General features: G+C 39.6%; 1 protein-coding gene across 16 annotated transcripts in view; it reads right to left on the reverse strand.

Annotated features, from left to right (window-relative positions):
* Positions 1 to 21256, reverse strand: part of nrxn1a (neurexin 1a) — a 252478-nt gene extending 231222 nt beyond the window's left edge. For 15 of the 16 annotated variants that reach the window (XM_064321125.1, XM_064321124.1, XM_064321134.1 and 12 more), the window contains exons 1-2: positions 20819 to 21256; positions 17342 to 18696 (exon numbers count right to left, since the gene is read on the reverse strand). In XM_064321125.1, the coding sequence (XP_064177195.1) occupies positions 17342 to 18095 (754 nt within the window). In that variant the 5' untranslated portion in view covers positions 18096 to 18696; positions 20819 to 21256. The remainder of the gene's footprint in view (positions 1 to 17341; positions 18697 to 20818) is intronic. The other variant, XM_064321116.1, reaches the window with a different exon arrangement.
* Between the last annotated feature and the right edge of the window lie 314 nt (positions 21257 to 21570).

Genomic DNA, 21570 nt, shown 5'->3' on the forward strand with positions numbered 1-21570 from the left:
AGTTTACGGCCCCTAATAGTAATCTTAATCCCTGGATTGCAGATGCGCAGAACAGCATTACGGATGCGAACGCCTCTTCCGTTGGCGTGGAGTGTCTTCCTTTGATAAGCAGCCCACTGATCAGCCTTACTTACAGCGGAGCTGTCAAGGATTAGCTCATCAAAAAAACAGGAACTCACTGAGGTTCCAGAATTTTCAAAAAACTAAGCAAAAAACAAAATCAGCATTCACCTCAGTGATAAAGACACTTTCGTTTTCCTTTTTTCATTTTCTCAGACTCAAATATTATCGCATTATCATATTACCATGTTATGCATATGGATGCTGTTGTTTTTTCCCCCTACTACAGCAAGCAAGCAACTTAAATAGCCCAAAATAGATCAAATACAGAAATTATGAATAGTGCATAAACTGCAATTATGCCTACTATGAAGTATTTTGCAAAATGAAGATGCTTAAAGAGCAAGCATCAGATCAACAAATACAAATTAGATTATATTGTTTATTTTTACAGCGATTTGCATACAAGTGAAATGTACAATATAAATAAACGTATTGTTATTCATGTAATGTCCCCAGATGGTTCCAACATCTCACGTACAAGGGAATCAGGCCATTTCTGTAACCATAACAATTTCAATCTAACCACAGTCTTGACCATGACCAGCAGAATCCAACCACAGTTCTGACCCTGACCAGCTGAATCTGACCACAGTCCTGACCCTGACCAGCAGAATCAAACCACAGCCCTGACCCTAACCAGCAGAATCAAACCACAGCCCTGACCCTGACCAGCTGAAGCAGACCACAGTCCTGACCATGACCAGCTGTATCCAACCACAGTTCTGACCATGACCAGCTGAATCCAACCACAGTTCTGACCCTGACCAGTTGAATCAAACCACAGTCCTGACCATGACCAGCTGTATCCAACCACAGTTCTGACCCTGACCAGCTGAATGGAGCCGCTTCTCTGACTGTGTCCAGAACCCTGGTTCTGACCATGTCTTGCTGACTCAATAATGGTGCTCTTTTTAACAGGACTGATGCTTTGCACCCAATGCAGCTGTGATGTCCAACCTTGGCAGAGGCCCTACCCCCTTAGTTGGTTTTTCAAATCACTTCAAGTCACCTGAAGGTGAGGGGGAGGCATCTGATAACCTATGGCTGGGAGTCTGCAGCGGCACACAATTGGCCTTGTCCCGCCTGGTAGGGTGGGTTTGACTCAGCCAGGAACCTTCAGGTTACAGGACCATTAGCTCCCCCTAAATTAATACTATGTGCCCACAGGCTAGCTGTCCCCTCTGATTGACGTTGGCTGTAGTACTGTGTGGACTGTGGGACATAGAATAGTCACTGGCTCACAGGTGAGCATGACAGGGGAGCTAAAAATATCACCTTGAAATTACAAATTGCATTTTAGAAATCTTTCATTCTAATACTTAATGTGGTCATCATTGTAAGAGCTATTGAAACTGAACTACTTGGAGAGTTGTAGATTTGTATTTTCCCCTGCTCTCCCATATTTTACCTTCCTGACCATGTCTCCTAATGCATTTGCTGTGGAGTAAGAATGGTATTGGGTCAGGTTCAGGCGCTATTCTCTGTCTGGTGGGTTCTGACATTGTGCAGAGAATGTATACACCAAGTAGACAGATGGCTGACTAAAGACACCACCTGGGATAGTAACGCAATCTAACTGCAATGTGCTTTGTCCTTAGCTTCAAAAACTACTCTTGGCAGGTGTTCTGAGTTCGCTGTAATTAGGAATGCACGCTCTGTAAGAAGGAAATCTTGCAAATCGTTCATTGATAATTAGTGATCAGACGATTTGCTTTTGTTTCTGCTACAAATGTGTTTCGCAGAATTCCGGACAAGCACCTTGTGTTTAGTTTGAATCTGCGTCTAGTTGTTCAAGTACACATTTCATCTGGTGAACAATTTTTCCATACTAATAGTATGGCAGGTCTGATTCACATGTGAGGTGCAGCCATTGGAACCTACAGCAAGGTGCTTAATATGAGTTGCTTCAGTGAACATCCAGCTCTACAGTCAATCACTCTTTCCAGGTTGTTGCTGCCCAATCATGGTTTTTGAGGTCAGGTTACCCCCCATTCAATGTAAAGTGACATTAGATCCTGAAAGACATGACATGAATGTGCCTGTAACTGTAACCAGGATTAATGAGAGCACCTGAAAATACCTAACAAGGGAACTGGTAATTAATTGCCATTGCAATACAGTATCAAACTCTCTGATTTCTTTACATCAGAGGACAAAAGTACAGTAGCCATATGATGTGGCTTGTCAGCCTTCTCAAGGCCTTCAAAAAATAAAAAAATGTATCCGCCAGAGGCAAGAAAAGTCTACGCTCCTCAAATGTGATGTTCAGCAGTCTCTAAGAAAAGCACTCCCTGTGGGTCTGCCCTGTCAGAGGTACAGAATACTCACTAGCATCTAGAGCCAAGATGGCCACCATTTTGCAGAGAACATGCAAGAGCCCAGCCAAGATGGCCACCATCTGATAGAGAGCAGTCGATCGCGAAGCCAAAGTTACATACAAAAAGTCTAAAACTGTGTCCTTCCTTTCTTCATGCACTGGTCTATTGAGTGAGCCTAGGTGAAAACACCATGGCAGAAACAGCAGCTACTCTCAGTAGTCACTTTAGATCAGTGAAATTACAAAAGAAGAAAGGGATGTAGGACACTACTTCATCTTGTACATTACAAGACAGCCGCTGTATTACAAAGAGCAGCCACAAGCAAGATGGCTGCCATCTTATACAGAGCACCCACGGGCCTTCCTTAATTTCTTCAATTTTTTCCCCTCTTTTCTGGGTTTTTTTTTTTACATTCTCCATTTTGCATTCATTTTCATTTTTGCTTCACTTTCTTCTTTATGTTTTCATTCTTCAAAGTATATATGTGCTCTTTTTAAATCTAAAATTGATAGTCTCTCTCTATGCGGTGCCTGTTCTTCTGCCCCACTGCATTTCAGTGTCCAAGGCTCTTCTGTGTCAGTCTGTGAGGGCAGCCATTTGTGATCCACTCTGTGAATGAACCAATCATCTCAAAGGTCGCTCTCCATGCAGGGTGACCAATGCCCTGCAAGGTATTCAGTGTCACGGCTAAATGCCATCCGCTGCTCAGAGCGAACCTCTGGCGCAATGTAATACTCCCCGGCCATCCGCCCTCACGGTGGGCCTGGCGTAGCATGATTAGCACATTATAGCCAATATATTTTATATATATATTTTATGAATCGTTCTCATAATTCACAGCAATGTTTTTCAGCCTCATTGGGTCAATAACAAACGATGGGTGCGATAAAGCGCTGTCATCCTGTGGGGCCACGAGACATCACACCTGCCTCCCAGCCCTCACAACAATGGGAACGTAAAATTAATTAAGCAGGAACTGGATTGTGGGAAGAGATTTATGTTCCGTCTCAAGATAACGAGCCCAGCATAAACTCCATAAACTGTCACACTGACACAATTGGAGAGAAATGACATACAATTATTAATAGGTGTATGAGCACATTACTGTTCTTATTTGTTTCCTGACATTTTGAATAATATCCTTATTCAAACAGTAGGCTATAATAAGTGAGAATATGTCAGTGAAGGGGAGCATAGCTCATTGGAGAGGGAAGCTGACATTGCCTTTTCAGCAGTTATTCAGACGGCTAACAAATGTGCTGTATTAGATTATGCTTTGTAAAAAACATTGTGTAAGTGTTGTGCTGGGTAAAGTTTGTGTCGCCATGTGCAATCAGAAAAAAAAGTTACGCATCTGATCTTGTTTCCATTTTGAAAATAAAGATTTTAAAGGCCCAATGAAACTATTAGGGTATAAGTATTAAAAGTTACATTTTCTTTGGAAGAAAATTGAAATTAAAAGGTTGAATATTCACTTTTCATTTAATATTAAATTTGACTGCAAAAGTTTTGTTAAAATTTCTAGGACACAGTCCAGAGTATTATGGTCAGCTTATGGCCTGAACAAATCTATAGACATTCATTATTAATATACAATGGAAAATTACTGATGTCATAAAACTGTACTAATTATTAGTAAATCTGTTTGGAAGATGAGGGGAGGGCTGCCAGAGTTTCAAAATACAAGGGTGAAAAAAAAGCTTTTCTTGATGTCCTTTTGATTGAACAACACCTGAAAGGTGCTTTAGTTTGCCATTATTGCACTTTCTTACAGCTTTATTATATTAAATGTGTAAACATCTTTAGGTTCAATAATCTTCATGGAACCCAAGGGGGGTGTGGATCAAATCTATTAGAAAAATATAAATATATAAAATTAAATTATAGACACCCTAAACCACACGTATCTACTGTATCACATTTTACGTACTGTATCATATTAACATATCACACCTAGATATTTACTTAACCAACTCAGGTTAAGTACTTTGATTCAGGGCACAGTAGCAGTGGTCCTCCCAAGGCTCAAACCCACAGTGTTCCAGTTATAACCCCTGCCCCCCAAACCGCTACACTGCATGGCTGCCCACGTTATTCCTGATATGATTTATGAGCCTGGCATGCAGCCCTATCCAGGGATACTCCCCTGGCTAACATTTTTTAAAAATCAGCCTAACCCAGTTGTACTGGCATTGCAATTCACATATTGTCAGCTCACAGCCAGATAAATACCAAGGAATTTATGTTATATTAATTTATGTATGTACCATGGAAATGCTGTACCATGCCCTTGCTCAAGGGTACTACAGCAGAGCCAAATGCAGGACTCAAGCCGGCAACCACCTGGTTATGAGACTAGCTCTTTAACGACCTCTTCCTCTGCTGATTAGAGTCAGAGCCCTTGCCTTATCCATGTCACGGTTAAGTCGCCACTTCTCGATCTTACATAGGGATGGTGTGCAAATGCCTCATAAGAGCACCATCCACAGCTGTCATGCAAAGCCATTAGCATGGCTTCCTGTCTATAAAGAAGCTGGGCGTGACCGCCAGTCACTGCAATGTATTTAATGCAGGCCAACAGCATCCGGCGAAAGAAAGGAAAAAATAAATACATAAGTGGAAGTCACACCACTCGCTCTTGCCCATGCTAAGTGACTCAGGCCCAGAGGTTCATTCATCTTTCTATAGAGCTCCTCTCACCCAGTGACGTTACAAGTGGGAATTCACTGACAAGGCATTAGTCAGTGAACACTGGAGGGAATGAACATCAATACTTAATCCGCTCGGACATGCTGCTCATTCGGCCAAAAATAAATAAATTACTAAAGCATGCCAACAGTTGCCCTTTAACGGAAACATTACCGCACTGCATTTGCCCGCCCACAGCCACAGTCACCGTTTGCTGATCAGCTGTGGACAGAGCTGAAAGAAGGAAGCAGACCTGGCAAAGTGAGCTACAGGAGAGCTCATTGTAGGCTAACAGTTGGTGCCAGAACTTGCACAAGTCTAAGTGGAGCCTAAATCAGCTCTGTTAAAGGGAAAATGTGCAGAGGAAATAGGTAAGTGAGCTTTGCTCAAGGTATTGTTGGAGATAGCAGTTGTTGCATCATAGAGTATGTTCAGATGGCAAGGAAGGAAGTTTTTTGCAACCAGGGCCACATTTAAATCCAATCCAGGATGTTCCCTTCCCTTCTCCCCTCCGAGTAAGTGAAATTACATGGAACATCAATAAAGTGAACCTGAATATGGATCCCTGCTAAACAGAAGTAGCTTATCTACTTCTATCTATCCAAATGAAAGCATTAACATTATCATAGCTAACAGTTAGCCAACATAGCTAGCTACCGCTTTCTCTGTAGCTATTAAATTAACTAGCCACATAGCTAATTCAAAAACAACACAAGAAAGCATGAGCAGCAGCTATCCTCTATACGTTATTGATTTTAATTTCATATACTTTTTATTTAAGCACAAATTCCTGTCACATATCTGTGTTTGTCTGCCATCATTTTTATGGAAATAAAATATTTTGATTGTTGAAAAATAAGGATATGTTTGATGCTGCCTTTAAATGAGCCAATGTAAGGCACCTTGTTAAGAGGTGTATTCCTGTGATGCCTATGAAACAAAATAGCACAAGTTCTTCTTCCGACCTTAAAATGTGGAACATAACTTTGCTGATGTCACAGCCTATACCATAGTTGATACTGTAGTTCTAGTTCAAGAGTGAGAAGGAGCTCTGCCACAGCTTTCAAAAACAATTTGAATATTTCACTCTGATTAATAATCAAATTACAGAAAAGCAAACTGACTTGGCTATTTGACACAGTGGGAGTGAAAGGGTTAAGCTTTCTTGGAGATGTAAAATAGCCACAGCAGGCATTCACTTCAGGATGTTGCTGTAGCTTGACTTAGCTAGAAGCAGGCAGATGTTAGCATATTCACCAGTCAAGGGTGAACCTGCGGATTGCATCATTGTGAGGTGTGAGAAGTAATGTGTCCCTTCAAATGAAAAACCATTTGAAAACAATACAGCCTATTAATTAGCTAATTCTGCATTGATTACTGCAATTATGTGTTTGTATTGCTTGAAGAGATATTGCAGACAGGACCATCCAGGTTGTGAAAAAGGATCTAATTTTTTAATGGGCAATGGTCTTTGACTTCATCTCCTATATTGTTTTTATTTTATTTTATTTTATTTTATTATGTGTATATGAAGTCATTTTTTTTAAAGTCATGACATGCCCCCATTAAAACGCCCTTGTTTTTGTAAAACATCTGGAATTTATTAAATTAAATCCTCAGAATCCAATTAGCCGTGCTGGAACAGCTCAGCAGCTTGATAAGGCTGCCCTTCAGAGTGCTAATCTGCTCATCTGCACCAGAGGGAAGCTAATGAAGGGATTTCACTGCCGCTGATGTTGCCGTGGCCACTCTACCTCCGCGCAGCTGGCCTGTCCCCCCACCCCACCCCCTCCAGACCTCAAGAGAGATGACTTCAGAGCAAACAAAGATGCACAACTCCTGCCCCCGCACCCCTGTGAAGCACAGCCAGCTGCACGTGACCACGCAATATCTGATCGACTTCCACATCCTGAACAAAATCGCCAACCTAACATTTATTTATAATAAAATTATAATGTATTTATGTGGATCAAACAAAAATAGTAAACACAAGTCTAGAAAAGAGCCTGTCAACCACATCTGTTATTTAACGTGTGTATTTTATAGGGAAACACCCATAAAACAAACAAGTGCATTTATTACTTTAGTTTTTACAGTGTGCACAATGTCTAACAGCAGACGTGTGTGTGTGTGTGCGTGTGCGTGTGTGTGTGTGTGTGTGAAATTATAGATAGCCTTTACATGAATAATTAATGAATGAATAATGATAAAATTAAATGTCATTATTCATAATAAAATGAATAGGTGACAATTACAAAATTTACTGGAGAGTTTGAATTTACTTTGAGGAATAAAAGTTCTGATGAGGTTCAAGGCTGCCTAAAATAGAAATGGAAATTATTAACTAGATACAGGAACAGAATATAGCTAAAGTTATAAATGTAATGTTTCAATAAAGCCTGGGCTACAAATAGACATTTAGCCAAATGCTAGCTAGTTACCTACACTGCCAGCCTCGTTGTCTGTATGTTTACAAAAAATAAAGATTTATGGCTATGTATTTTCAGATTCCACTGAGAATGTTAGCTTGTGGAGTATTTGGCAGTCTTCTTGTTAAAATATTTAACAAACTGCTGAGAAAATGTAGTTAATTGCTCGCTACAAGGTACAGGAGTTTGGAAAATGGGTAAGCCTACTGGGCCTAGTTTCCTGTCTACTCATGCGAGTGAGCGATACTGGAGTGAAGCTGGAGTACAAGAGAGGACAGACGCTCCACCCTATTGAAACCCCGCCCTTCGCGCTCAAGTCAAATCATACCTTGCTCAACTCTGCTCGCGCTCCACTCACATGCTCTGAGCAGGACTGTGAAGGACCCACACACTCATAAACAGTTAATTTAAACTTTTTTAAAATTAAAGGAAATTTTATTTTACTCTACAGACATCAATGTTCAAAAAACATTTCCAAATATAGAACATATACGTAGATTTGAAGCTGTACTGTTGAACTTGGTGTCTATGTCAGAAGAAACATTCAACCATGATGGCAGATTGTACACTCCAGTCTAGATACAGTAGGTGTGAGTCTGACTGAGTAGCTGTCTAAGACATGCAGTCCACCATTTTGGGCCTCAATAGTTTTAGCTACTCACTAGATATGTTACCAGCTGTTATGAACAGTAGGAGATGCACCTCTCCACCGACTGCCACTATCTTTCATGTGTCACTGGCTTGCAAACAAGTAAGTTCACATTACAGTAATTTCAAATCATAAAAAGGAGGAACAGTCCATTATCCAACTTCCACACATTAACCTTAAAGTTAAACGTAATGCATCACAGTTCATTTTAAAGGTGGAAAAAGTAGATGCAACAATGCTAAACAAAAAAAAACCCATCTAAAACTAGTTTTGGCAATAGGTTTGTATGGGTTTGTTTCCTGGGGTAAAGGGTTATTTCTAGCTGGTGATAGCTCTGTCTCAAACTATTTGTGTGTGAGAAAGTCTTTTTAATGTGAAAGCGTAATCCACAGTCATTGAGAGTCAAGGGTTCTTTGAGGATAGAAAAGTTCTTTAAAAGAACAATAATTGGTGTGGGTTATCTCTGGCCAAATGAAATTGTACTGAAGTAATGATTTCAAGTAAGTATCTATGGATTGCTATAATTATTGTCTACTATTAAAGTTAGCTCCCATGGATATATTCATTCTGGTCCACTGTTAAGACTCGTTGAGGCCTATAATGAAAATGTTTTGCATTATTTAAAAAAAAAATAATATAAAAACATTGATGCGTATGTCTGAAAAGTAATATTTGTCTCAACTGACCAACAGTTCAGGTATTATTTATACATAGTTCAGTGACTGCAAGTTACCACTTTTTTGGTTTCTGGGAATGTGTGTCAACATTATAGGTCAGGTCACATTGTGAAACTGATGTTGAAATGAACATCATGCGACCACGTGGGCTGGCCTTTATTGATTTGCATGTACAGGTCCATTTCTCAAGATGGCATTGTGAACACCAGTAGGTACGAAAAAAAGTGAGTGAAAAAATCTGGTTAGAGGTAGCTATTTATGCATGGGAATCTTAAAATATCACTGGAGAAATTCTGATAAGACGATTTGGCCAAAATTAATCAAAGTTAATGCAACATATTGATAGACATTAGAGGAAACGTTCAGTTGAAGTCACTGCCCACAGTAGTCTCACATACTTAATGTAGGCCTACTTATCCACACAAGGGCGTGTACTGTTGCATAATTTTTGGTAAACAAAAATGAAAAATATGCCTACATTATTTTAGCTGCTCATTTAATCAAGTTAGCTGTATCATTTATTAAGGATTCCACGAAGGACCAAAAAATGGTATGTGATATTTCTGTTTAACTGAATGAGACTAAAATATGCCAGTACAATCTTTATGTCAATAAAGATAGATTCCCATACATCAACTATCACAACATCAAAACAAAACAAAAACTGTGGGAAAAATATTTTCCAAGCAATAACTTTTTAATCAGAAAAGGAAAATCTGATTACACTGTCAACTGGCAGAAGGAGATTGATTAACTGTGGTGGAAGGAATTAAAGCCGCATAACCAAACAAACAAGATTACCCATTTTGAAACTGAAGGAGAGATCAGTGATTGATCCTCCCTATGCGAAAAGTCTTTATAGCCAAACAAACCTCAATCACTCAAATGGCCATCCATCTGTCCTCAAAGCTGCTCCAGAACCATTATCAGTATCAGAATGACTTCATGAAGTCTATTTTTGCAAATATTTTGCATAAATCAGAACAGAAAATATTCCAAAGCAAAACAGAGTCACTCAAATCCACTCAAACAATCTCAAACAATCTATTACGATATACAAGAGACATCACTACTGCAATGTACTTGCATGCTAATTATTATGTGCTGATCTATAATGTGCCAACTGTAACTGAATGGTCTGCACAAGTAGGCTCTATGAGATTGCAGCCTGCTTCTAAGGATATTTCCCTGGTGTCCTCTGCAAGCTGGCTCTCTCGACCTGGCCACCTAATCATACACCAGAATAACCGGTTTAACAATCCCTCGTGTCTTCTCCTCAGCTAAAATGTGGAGAGCATTCTTGCACAAAATGGCTACCGTGCATCATCTAGGTGGGCACTAATGTGTTTCCCCATTCAGTGTACAGAGATGTTGGATTATAAGATGAAAAACATTACACAATTGCAATGCATCTTTCTTTATGAAAATGGACATTCCAATATATGTATTGTTCACAAATGGGATAATCAAGATTGATTAGTTGTTTGATTGACTGATTCATTCATTTATTCATTTAAATAAAACAAATGCCCATAAGGGGCTGTCTCCTGGTAGTTATATTTTATCATGAGTAGTAAGAAGGCATTATACATTTATGCATTTATCATTCTATAAGTTTATCTGTGCATGTGTATACATTAATTCATACATTTCGTTATTTCATTTGTTTCAGCCAAAAGATTCCTCACTGACTTTGCAATGACTTGTAGGATTATAAAGCCAACTAGCAATTTGGCTTTTTTAATATAACACTGTGTCAATTTGATTAAAAACACTCAGTTGGTGTTAATGTAGCCAGCTGGTCTCATTCTGGAGGAGAAACAGACATAATTGTATTTCTGCACAGACTTGTAAGAAGCCAGTTCTTCTTTATGGCAGATTTTCAAAATAGGGCTTTTTGGACATCCGATGTAATGGCCTTGGCCTTCACAGGCAGACAGACACCACTTCAGGATTTTTAAGTCAAACTGGCACCCTTTGCATGAAGCCCTTTCTAGTAAAATATTGATGCAACTAGTGGATGCCCTTTATTAGGGCACCTTCCGTGATCTCAGAACACTTTAGAATGATGGAATGATTCTCACCTCAACCACCAGCAATATGTAGAAGAACGCAAATAGGTGAACCACTGTGCACCGCACTGCTCACAACATCAGTTGGGGTGAAATGGGAGGGAATTATCAAAGGGATTATTCAACCAACTATTAAACCAAAACAGGGGCCCGTATTTGTAGTCATCATTGTCTGCCATACCATCTTGGATTACTTAGAATGCAGGCTAATCATTTCATTCTACTTGGTCATCCTTTTGACAAATGTAGTATAGCTTAGGACTTGGAAAACTGGAAATATTTCAGTTTTACAACACAGTGATATGGTCACGCACAATACATAAAAAGATTCCAAATGGAAAAAGCATTTCAATATGACTGTTCTTTTCTCTAAACTACCATTATTTTTCTTCAGTTACATCGCTTGGGCTCACACCGTTCCTGTTAAGGCCAGTATATGGCTCGGCAGTGTATGATTACCCGAAAGGATAAATCCACATTGTCACCAACATTCCATCATCACTCGTCTTTGATATTGAATGTTGTCACTCCTAAAAAGAAAGAATTGCTGAGGTATTTGAAGACACAGAAGCGGGACGTCAGAAGATGAATGTACTTTTTGAGCATTTTTGGGTTGAACGGCTGTCCTTGCACTGCAGAAGATGCACAGACGAAGAGGGAAGTGAATGTAACACTGGGTGAATATATGTTTGTCCAGGGAATGCGATTGAATGACGATTACTTCCACACACATTGTAGAATGTCACAGGAAACTTATCGTCAGCTTCTTAACACAGACTTACACATTATCTTCCCATTTCCCCTGATGAGAGGCTGATCTGGAAAGGTCCAGGAAACTGGATTCAAATGGTGGTTATATTTCCCAAAAGTGACAATTGATAGTCTTCTTAATATTTCTTTCCAGCTTTCAACCCTGTTATAACCTTTAATTTGTGAGAAAAAAAATGATTACTGTGACCTGTTCAGCATATAAGGACAGGGTGGGCGTATATCCTCCGCTCATTAATATTTAGATTTGTAAGACATCTATTCCTCATCGCTAGGTTAGAGTAGGCTGCCCAGGGCAGTAACTACCTGACTACCTAACAACACGAAATAAAGCAACACAAGCTAGGCTTTACCATCGTATAGTTAATCCCGCAGGTCATGCAATGTGTAATAATGTTGTAAAACTGAGCTACTGCACACTGACATTAGACTTGACAGTGGTCTCAAACTCTGGAAATTACATCCAAATAATTTTTATTTGGATGTAATTTAATTATCACTAGCTAGGAAAGCCTACTTACCAATCCATCACTCGTCTGATCTGCGACCACCAGGAGTGTCACTAGCAGCAACAGCCAGGAGCGAGGGAGGGAAGGCACTGCACCAGTGCTAGCTTTTTAGGAAAGCCACACTGTTTTTGTAGATAGTTGGTGAAGTCTGCCTTGTGAAAATGGTCACTACAAATATTAACTGTTTTATAACTAGGTTGCTGCAATATTGCAGTGCCCATGCGCTATTAAACCAAATTCTTGTGGCTCTTCATTTTTTGGAAAAGAAAAAACGTACATGTTTTTCTGCATCCATAGAAGGAACAATGCTTAGGCATTTCCAACTTAGCTTGGCCAAGAGCATCATTTACATATTACAAATAAAAAAGGATTTCACCGGTCATAGCATTTTAGTAATGGACCTGGAGCTAGCGAAGGGGGCACAGACTCTTCATCTTTTTTTGCAAGAAAAATATTTATGGGTCATTTGTGAATACTAAAAAGTATTAAAACAACACATCAATAGAATTCACAGATTTCAGTTTCCTGGACCTTTAATACTAAAGACAATTGATCTGAGATGAGAATGTTCCATAATGTCGTCATGACAATTGAGCTAGTGGTGACGAGGTCAAAGCTCAGCAATGGGCAAAACTGTGATCGTAATTATGAAAAATCATCGGAACGGCCATGAAATGTTACCATTGCATTTTGCTAGCTTATGCAAGAAAACTGAAGCTCTCAGACACAATTTTTTTGTGTATAATCTTCACATTTCAAAAAAGTTAGCTTGGTAGGTATATAATGTTCTGCTGCAATGTATTACTTATTATTCATGCTCAGACAATAAGCATAAGGTAGCCAGAATGATAGCTTATTTGCTCTCAAAAATTATATGATAGGAATAAATTAAGAACTGTCAGTGTTTGAAATTGGGTTTATTGCAAAGTATTTATTCTGCGCTGGTGTTTACAGGTGATATTATGATGGTTTCAGACCCCTAGCCCCATTGGGCACCCATTCATTTCTGGGTCCCACACATTCACCAGTCTGCTTCCCTGTAGTGACAGCTATACTATATTGCAAGTAAAACTAAATTGAATGGGGTTCAGTGGGACAGCTTGTTTTAAAAGCACTATGTATCAGCATAAGTTAGTTGGTGGATGAAATTTTGCTTCCTAACTCTACAACAAGAACGCAAACTAACATGATAAATGTCAATGTCATACTCCTAATGCTAATGCACTAACTAGCAAGGTAGCTAACACTTAGACTCAGAATAATCACTTGGATTTTCTAGCAGTGGATCTGTAAACTCCATTTTTACAAGCCAAACACCAAGAATTTCCACATACTTAGTCAAATCAAGGAATTATTACCTAACTGCATGTAGGACTCTAGAGTGAAAAAAAAAAAATCTTGCTTGAGTCCCAACTTGAGTGCAGGAGAGACTATTGTAGCCTACAGTCAGGGGACCCTATACAGTTGCTGATGCCACCTGCTGTTGCCCCATTGCTTAAGATCATTACAACTTGGCATTAAACTCAATTTCAGTAATTGTTGGTAATTTACTTGTCACATGGCCCCAGGGGTACACCTGTCCCAACAGAGTACCACTGGGTTAGAGTGCAAATTACAATCAGACCGAGAGCCCTTTGCCACATACTGTACTCAAAACGAAGGAATTATATCCAATTGACATACAGTACTGTGCAAAAGTCAAAGACCACCCATTCTTTCATATATTTGCCATTAGCCATTAAGTGCAAGTTATTTATTTTTCAGTGTCACAAAAGTAATGCAACACACATATATTTAACACAAAATTACACAAAAAACACTGCAACTATGTACAATATGAAATATGTCAGTATTTAGTTTGTCCACCCTTTGCTTATATTACAGCTTCCTTTGTTTTGGGAGATTTCCTTGGAGTTTTCTGAAGAAATCTGAAGGGATATGTTGCCATGCTTCTAGTAAAAACTTCTGAAGTTCAGTCTCAGAGGTTGGTTGCATTTTCTGTTTCTCTCAATTAAAGTAATCCCAAACACATTCAATGATGCTGAGGTCTGGACTCTGGGGTGGCCAGTTCATCGTTCTGAAAATATCAGCAGCACGATCTTCTTAGCAGTGTGCTTGGGGGTCATGATCTTGCTGTAGAATGAATTTGCTCCCAATCAAGCATTGTGCATTGTTCAGAGGGTATGGCATGATATGTAAAGATTTGTATGCATTTATCACCATTTATGATGCCTTCAAATAAAATTCAAATCAGCAACTCCAGATGTTGTTATACAGTCCCAAACATGCACTGATCCTCCACCATGCTTGATTGATGGTTGTGGATATGGCTCCCAGAGTCTTTCATTGCTTTGGCAGAATGCATACTGCCTTCTTCTACTTCCAAAAATCTCACATTTAAACTCATTTGTCCATAAAACCTTACTCTACAGCTCAGGTGTCCAGTTTCAGTGTGCTAGTGCAAATGTTCTTCTCTTGTTTATTTCCTTTTCTCTGTAGCGGCTTTGTGACAGCCACACATCCTTCCAGAACCATTGCACTGAGCCCTCTCACAGTGGAAGGATTGACAGAAACACCTGGGGATTTCTTTGCATCTTAAGCACGAGTGGAGCTTGATTTTTTCCTATGTCTCAAAGATAAAATCTTTAAGTACTATATTTGTGATGGTAATACTTTTGGTGGTCTACCAGTTCCTGCACAGTTGTTAGAAGTCCCATATTCTCAGTATCTTGCAATAACTTTTGAACTCCAGTTTCTGAGGGTTTTTAATTTTTCACTTCTTTTTCTTCAGCTTTCATCTTCCTTATGCGGTTGAATTATCTTATATCTAATCTCATCAGAAGTATCTTATTTAGCCATTTTAGATGCACATGACAAAGAAATCTGCAGGGCAGCTAAGGTGTGTTTGGGTATTGTTCATTTGAATGTTAGAGTCATTTTTGAAGGCAAAGTGAAGGCAAACTTTTGTTGGGAGGACACAGCTGCAACATTTTTGTTTATTGGAAGAATGGAAAACTCAAAGTGGTAGTAAGGTGCACAAATGAAAGAGTGGACAAATACCGATAGATTTGATATGTATATGTGGCAGAGAAGCCTTTTCTGTATTTTTTTGTAAAGTATATGTTTCTTTCATTATTGTCTGACACTGATTTTTTTTTATTTTTAATTACACTAAATGGCATATTTGACCGGAAATTTAATAAACGAAAGGCTGCTCTCTGACTTTTGCACAGTACTGTCTATACTCTCTTCTTTGTTGCTTGCTCACCTATTGTGAACACTCTACTTGGAATTAGATTTGAAAGGATAAATTACTTTTTAAAGATACTTGCCCTTTGGCAAGTATGATTTTTTCCTTAATTTGGGCGCCTGTATGAGTGTCAAAGGGAATTATTTTCACCCAAATGACACAGGCTATTGGACAGGGCATCTGATAAATACAAGGCGGCTAGGCTAATTCAAAGAGGAGCGGTTGTAGCACATAGCTTGTCTGAATGTGACACATTGCGCTGGATGGTGAAAGCTCCTGTTCTGTTTGTTTTATTCATGAAAGTTTTACAAACACTTCCATGGCCATAATGGCAATTTGGCTGTTCAGTGCCCTCAACCCTTCATGAATTGAAACGATACAAGTTGCAGCTTGCTGGATACTATCCTTTACATCCATTCAGACAGAAGGTTAATGATGCGAGCTGTATAATTGCAAGTGCTTTTAGCTTAATGTGAAATAACTTCTACAAGAACCAAATCCCTTTTGAAAGCCCAAGTGTTTTGTTTGTGATCTAGTTAGGCCTAAGTACCTTAACTATTGAAAAATAAAACACATAATTAAGAAATTCCAGTAAGTTTTAATGTAGCATAGAAAGTACCTGAGACTGTTAGGCTACTTAACATTATAGCCACAAAGCCATGTAATATTGGCCAGAAATACACTCAAAACATAGAACTGAACACCTATTTTAATCTGGTTAGCTATTCCACCACCAGAAACTAAACATTATTCAGCTATCCAGAACAAGTGTCAAAAAAGTCAACAGGATAGCTGGGCCCAGAAAAATGAAAATAGTTGTATATCTCTTACAGGTAAACAGGCTTAACAAATGTGGAAATGTAACTATTTATAAATGAGCTAATGGCAGCTAGCTCAACATGGGGTATAGCCAACAATGAAAACCTGAAGTGATATTTTGATTAGCTGTGATTAGCTTATTAGAACTGTGCATGTGTGTGTGTGTGTACATTTAGATGTCTTCAAAAAATTACACAGAATTACCATCGGTCCAATAGTAAATATCCAATTTACATGTTTATACCATTTTCAATTCAAACACTGAAAAGTGCAGTTGACATAGGCCTACATCTGTATAACATATATTCAATAGCCAAGGCAATGGGGATAACTTCTGGAAACTAACGGAACACTAACTGCACATAATATTACCAAATTTAATTTCACAAGATTGGTTACTACATACATGTATTAAGCCTATTTCATTTCATCCTGTTTTCTCCTGTGTTTACAGTGATGACATGTGGGTTTATTGGACAAGTAGGAGTGCCCCATCTATGATCAGATATTCCCTGGCCATATCCTAAAAGTAATCATTTAGAGCTAACAATGCTGATTCAATGAACGGGTGGAAAGAGGAAAAGAAATACGCCATAGGTGAATGTATCTCTCATGAGCTGAAGGTAGTAGCCTATAGTTTCTTCCCTCAAGAATACAGGCCTAGGCCTGATAGTCAAGTTAGACTGAGTGCCAGATAGAGTAAAACAGGGCCACATGGTAGAAAACTAAATGGTGGCAAATAAATAAATTCACTTTTGCTATAGCCTACTGCATGTTTATCTTTTGCGGTATTATTCATTATCGTTTCTCTTGAAACAAATAAAAAATAATTTGAATGTTTTAAATGATCTAAAGGAAGACAAAGCAATACATGCATAGTCGTTCTGTATTCCAACAGCCCCACAAAACTTGAGGGAACGGTTAGGTATTTCCGCAAAAAATAACTAAAAATAAATAAATAAATAAACAAATGGCATTTTAAAGAAAATATAAAGGTATAATTCAACCAATATAAAAGGGGATGAATCCAAAGTCTTACCCTCGCTGCAGTCCTTGCCCTGGTATCCAGTCTGCGAGCAGTCGCATATGGCCTCCTCGTTGATAACGCTGCACACTCCTCCATTCAAACACATGTTTTCTGCTCCGCAAAGATCGTTTTTGACTCCTTCACTGCTCAAGAGCACCGGGACAGAACTGTTCACTAGAAGGTCCGTTATCCAACCCACGTAGGGAACTTGGTCCTTAACTGTATCCGAAGTAAGCCGTAGTGCCACTGATCGAAGTTCGGGCGGTATTCCGCCTAAAAACAAATGACTAAAGACGGTCATGTCCCTTCTCTTTGATTTCACCTCTACCCATTTAATCTCTTTGTCCACCACCAGGGTGGTGTTTTTGAAATTTCTCCGTATAGCGACCGAGTGCCAATGGCTGTCGTTGACGGCTGTGTCGGACAGCACCGTGGCAGGCTCAGCGCAGAAGATGGAGAACCGAAGGCTGAGTCTACCGTTGTGGATAAGCAGCTCTAAGAAGTCGCAGAAACCCTCATCGTCGAAATAGACCAGGAGACCATGTGCGCTTTTCGTTTTCATGTTAAAGCTCATTTCGCTCTCACAGCAGGCATTCCACACAGGGAACCTAGCCCACTGTCCCTCCGCCCCCGTGAATTCCAAACCAGAACCTAGGTCAACTAGGCAACACAGGAGCAGGCCAACCCCGATTAAGTGGGCGCCATTCCGGATCGCCAGACCCATGTTGTAAAGACGGGTGAAAACCGAGGGAACGAGTGTTTTCATGAAAGAATCTGATAATTTAAGGTATACTAATTTAAAAATGTATCCCCTGTCTGATTATGCAAATAGAATGACTGGCACTGACGCGTCGTAAACCCTCTGACTAAAATATTTTGTTTGCATTCTTGCAGCAGTGGTCACGTCTGCTAGTTGCCCATCCCAAACACATTATGCGTGGGAATGTTCTGTGGATGCATGCACCTTCAAAACGAGGCCAGTGTCCTTAACAAATTAACATATGAAAACCTTAAATGGGGTTGTTCCCTCTCTCCGCAATAGACTATATTTCTTCCCCTTTCCTTGACTCTTTATAATCCATCCGTGCAATTACGAAAAATATATAGGCCTATGTTGGTGAGAGTATCCATCACTGATTTTTTCTCCCTTGTGTCGAATTATTTTGAGGCTCCCCTTCTCTATATGTCAGTCAAAGTGGAAATGCCAGCAGGTTCACCAGCGGAAAAGACGGACTGGCTGCTCCAATCCTCAGATTTGGGACCTCCTGTTGAATTCTGCGTCAGGAGTCATTGCTGTTCTGTTCGGGGGTCAGCCTCGGATCGCTGGTCCTGACGTTCACAACCTTTTCAACATTATAACCGGCAATCTGCGGAGAATAAAAGTAAGGGTTATTGTTTTACCCCTGGATGCTTTGTGCGAGATCAAAATAGAATTGTACATCCCCAATGAACAATATAAACAAATGTCATTATTTTAGCACAGCTGCTTAGTTAGCCCCCTTATTAATTTTATTAATATACAGCGAAAACATAGGCTGACTCATTTATTTCACACAATATATTTTGCATTGTTTGTTTTCCTGTGCTAGATGAGAAACAATTTCAGCAGTGAATGGCATTGTGATAGATGGGCCTGAGGGCCACTAGGTTACAGCACCGCGTCGATTGTCGTGAGGACAGCCTTTCTCAAGTTGAGTGCGTCATTAGCTGGCTATGAACTCACTGATTTCTAATCAATGGTTAAATACAGAAAGGGGGTTAGTCTCTTTTAACAGGAAGAAGGTTCTTATGTTTTTTTTTTTTTTTTCCTTTACTAAGAACATAGACTGCCAGCCTCATCCAGATCTCACGGCTACCTAGATTAAAACTTGATCAATATTTTGGAAAACGGAAAGCAAGAGCAACATCTTTACTATTTCTTATTTTTCCCCGTTTTGCGTAACATATCTATTTAGAATTAATGAAACTACAAAAACTACGCATACTTGCCTGAGCATTTTACCCTCGACGTGTATTTTCTATTGCGCATGCTCGCACATCCTGTTATCTTCATCCAAAGGTATCATAATTCAGAAGGGCAAACGACCTGACGCGTAAAGAAATTGTCTGCGCTCGTCTAACCCGCCGCAAGGCACAGGGACACCCCTTTCTGCAACCGGTCAGAAAAACCATCCTTTGTTGTGTATCACAGCTAGAGACGCATCCAAAATCCGTCTGCTACTCTAGGTGCGTGTAAAACACCTAGAGGAGACCGCGGAGTCGCGTCTTCTCCCTCGGTCTATCCGTTCTCTCGATGTATGCTCCAAAACGTATGCTTTTTACCTCATTCTCTCTCTCAGTCCAAAATCATCACCTAAATACCTTCGGTACACTCGTGGTGTAAGTAGGAACGGGTCACTAATTTATCAATCGGCCATAGTTCGCCCGTTAAAAATGGCCACATGCATTTTCATATGGAAAATAATGTATACACTTTTGTGTTAAGCGGGCTGTTATTTGTAAGTTCCTTTACTAAAACGTGCACATGCAATTTGCGGTAGAACAATCGTTATTGATTACCGTACGGAGTCACGTAGACAAGCCACGGAAATGAATGTAACAGTATAAACTAAAAATGTTCTCTAGAACAGAATGCCGTAGCGTAAATTCCTCGTAATGTTGGTGTGATATGAAAATATGGAATTTATTATGTTGTAGACAATGAGATTCAGAGAAAGAATCTTCAGATCTGCTAAAACAAGAAGAATTGCTCGTGATTATACAAATTATAGTATCCGATAAGAGACCAGTGCAAGGCAACATAAAAACAGGGATTATAGGTTCTGTCTTTACACCTGCAGTTCTACCCCTGGTCTATGTATCCTTACCCATGAGTAGACGAATGGAATTAAGTTAACTATTCGCAAAACGAAGCTCACGGAATCGTATAGGTTTTCGTGAGGACATATTCTAGTGGACGAAATGGTTGTTGGTCAGCTGCAATCTACCGTCTTAAGAAAGTAATTCAAATATGAGTCTTTCAAAATGTTAAAATGAACGAACCCCCTGCTTTTGTGCGTCAGTGAATTCAAACGCGCAGTGCAAATTTAATGAGCAACTGAGGTTTTTTCTTTTTCTTCTTAGTATTAACAAACGAAAAATACTAATATTAGCGCATGTATTATCATCGAAAGCTGTATTTGAGAATGCGAAGTCCAAGACAGAGATGAAATCTACATTGGATGTCACGCAGTCAGGGGCGATTTCAGGTAGGTGCCGTTTTTACATACCCCAAACCAGCCTTTGCAGCTGTAGCCTAATTCTCACTGGCTGCACTATTTATAATTCAAAATATCTTTTCAACCACCCCCCAAAAAACACAGATCGCTCTTACCTGCACTACATTACAAATTTGATGCTGGGAACTCCATTCTTAATATATTTTTTACCATAACTTTGTCGCATATGGCCGGTAAAAGGACATACTGTGGAACCTCAAACGTGCCTTACCTCTAGAAAACCACCATTCCGCGTTCTTCGCCCCATCCACCTCGAGAAGGAGCCTTCTTCACAGATTCTACTTTGATGTGGTGCTAGAATCACTGCATCACTGATAGGGGGAGATGACGAAGATGAAGAAGAGAATAAATGAAACGCCTCTCCCCAAAAGCCGTTAATAACGTCAAAACGGAGACAATTATTGTTATTATTTTAATATCTTTTGAAAAGAAAAAGCTAAAGGAGATATATCTCCTCAAAAATATCCGCCTGTGTCATCTATAAAATTCCTCACTTTGGGCCGAAAGAGCAAGGGGGAAACCCGCCTTTTAAAATAATTTTGAGAGAGAAAGGTGCAATCTGTTTTCTTGCCGAGCACTGCCAGCGACTGTCAGGAGCCGAAGCCAGCGCGTCACGTGTCTCCTCTCGCTGTGTCTTTTAGAGAGGGGAGGGGTTGAATGCTGCAGCACCTTGGACAGCATCAATGCTTAAGACTCGTGCGCTCGTCCATACTCTCTCTCTCTCTTCTCTCTCTCACGCACATATACACACACACATGAAATAGCAAACTGGAACACACGACTGAAAATCAACTCATATGGAGTGGGGCGGGGGTTGGCAATAGAGAAAAGAACAGCCGTTTCTATTGTGGATGTATAGCTAACTTGTGGCAACGAGGAATTATCTCCACAGTATATTACTGTCTATTTATGGATTTATGTTCTTGTCCAGCCAGACTAATTAATGGACTGCCTATTACTCTG

This window comes from Anguilla rostrata, chromosome 2, assembly GCF_018555375.3.
Source record: "Anguilla rostrata isolate EN2019 chromosome 2, ASM1855537v3, whole genome shotgun sequence".
NCBI lineage: Eukaryota > Metazoa > Chordata > Actinopteri > Anguilliformes > Anguillidae > Anguilla > Anguilla rostrata.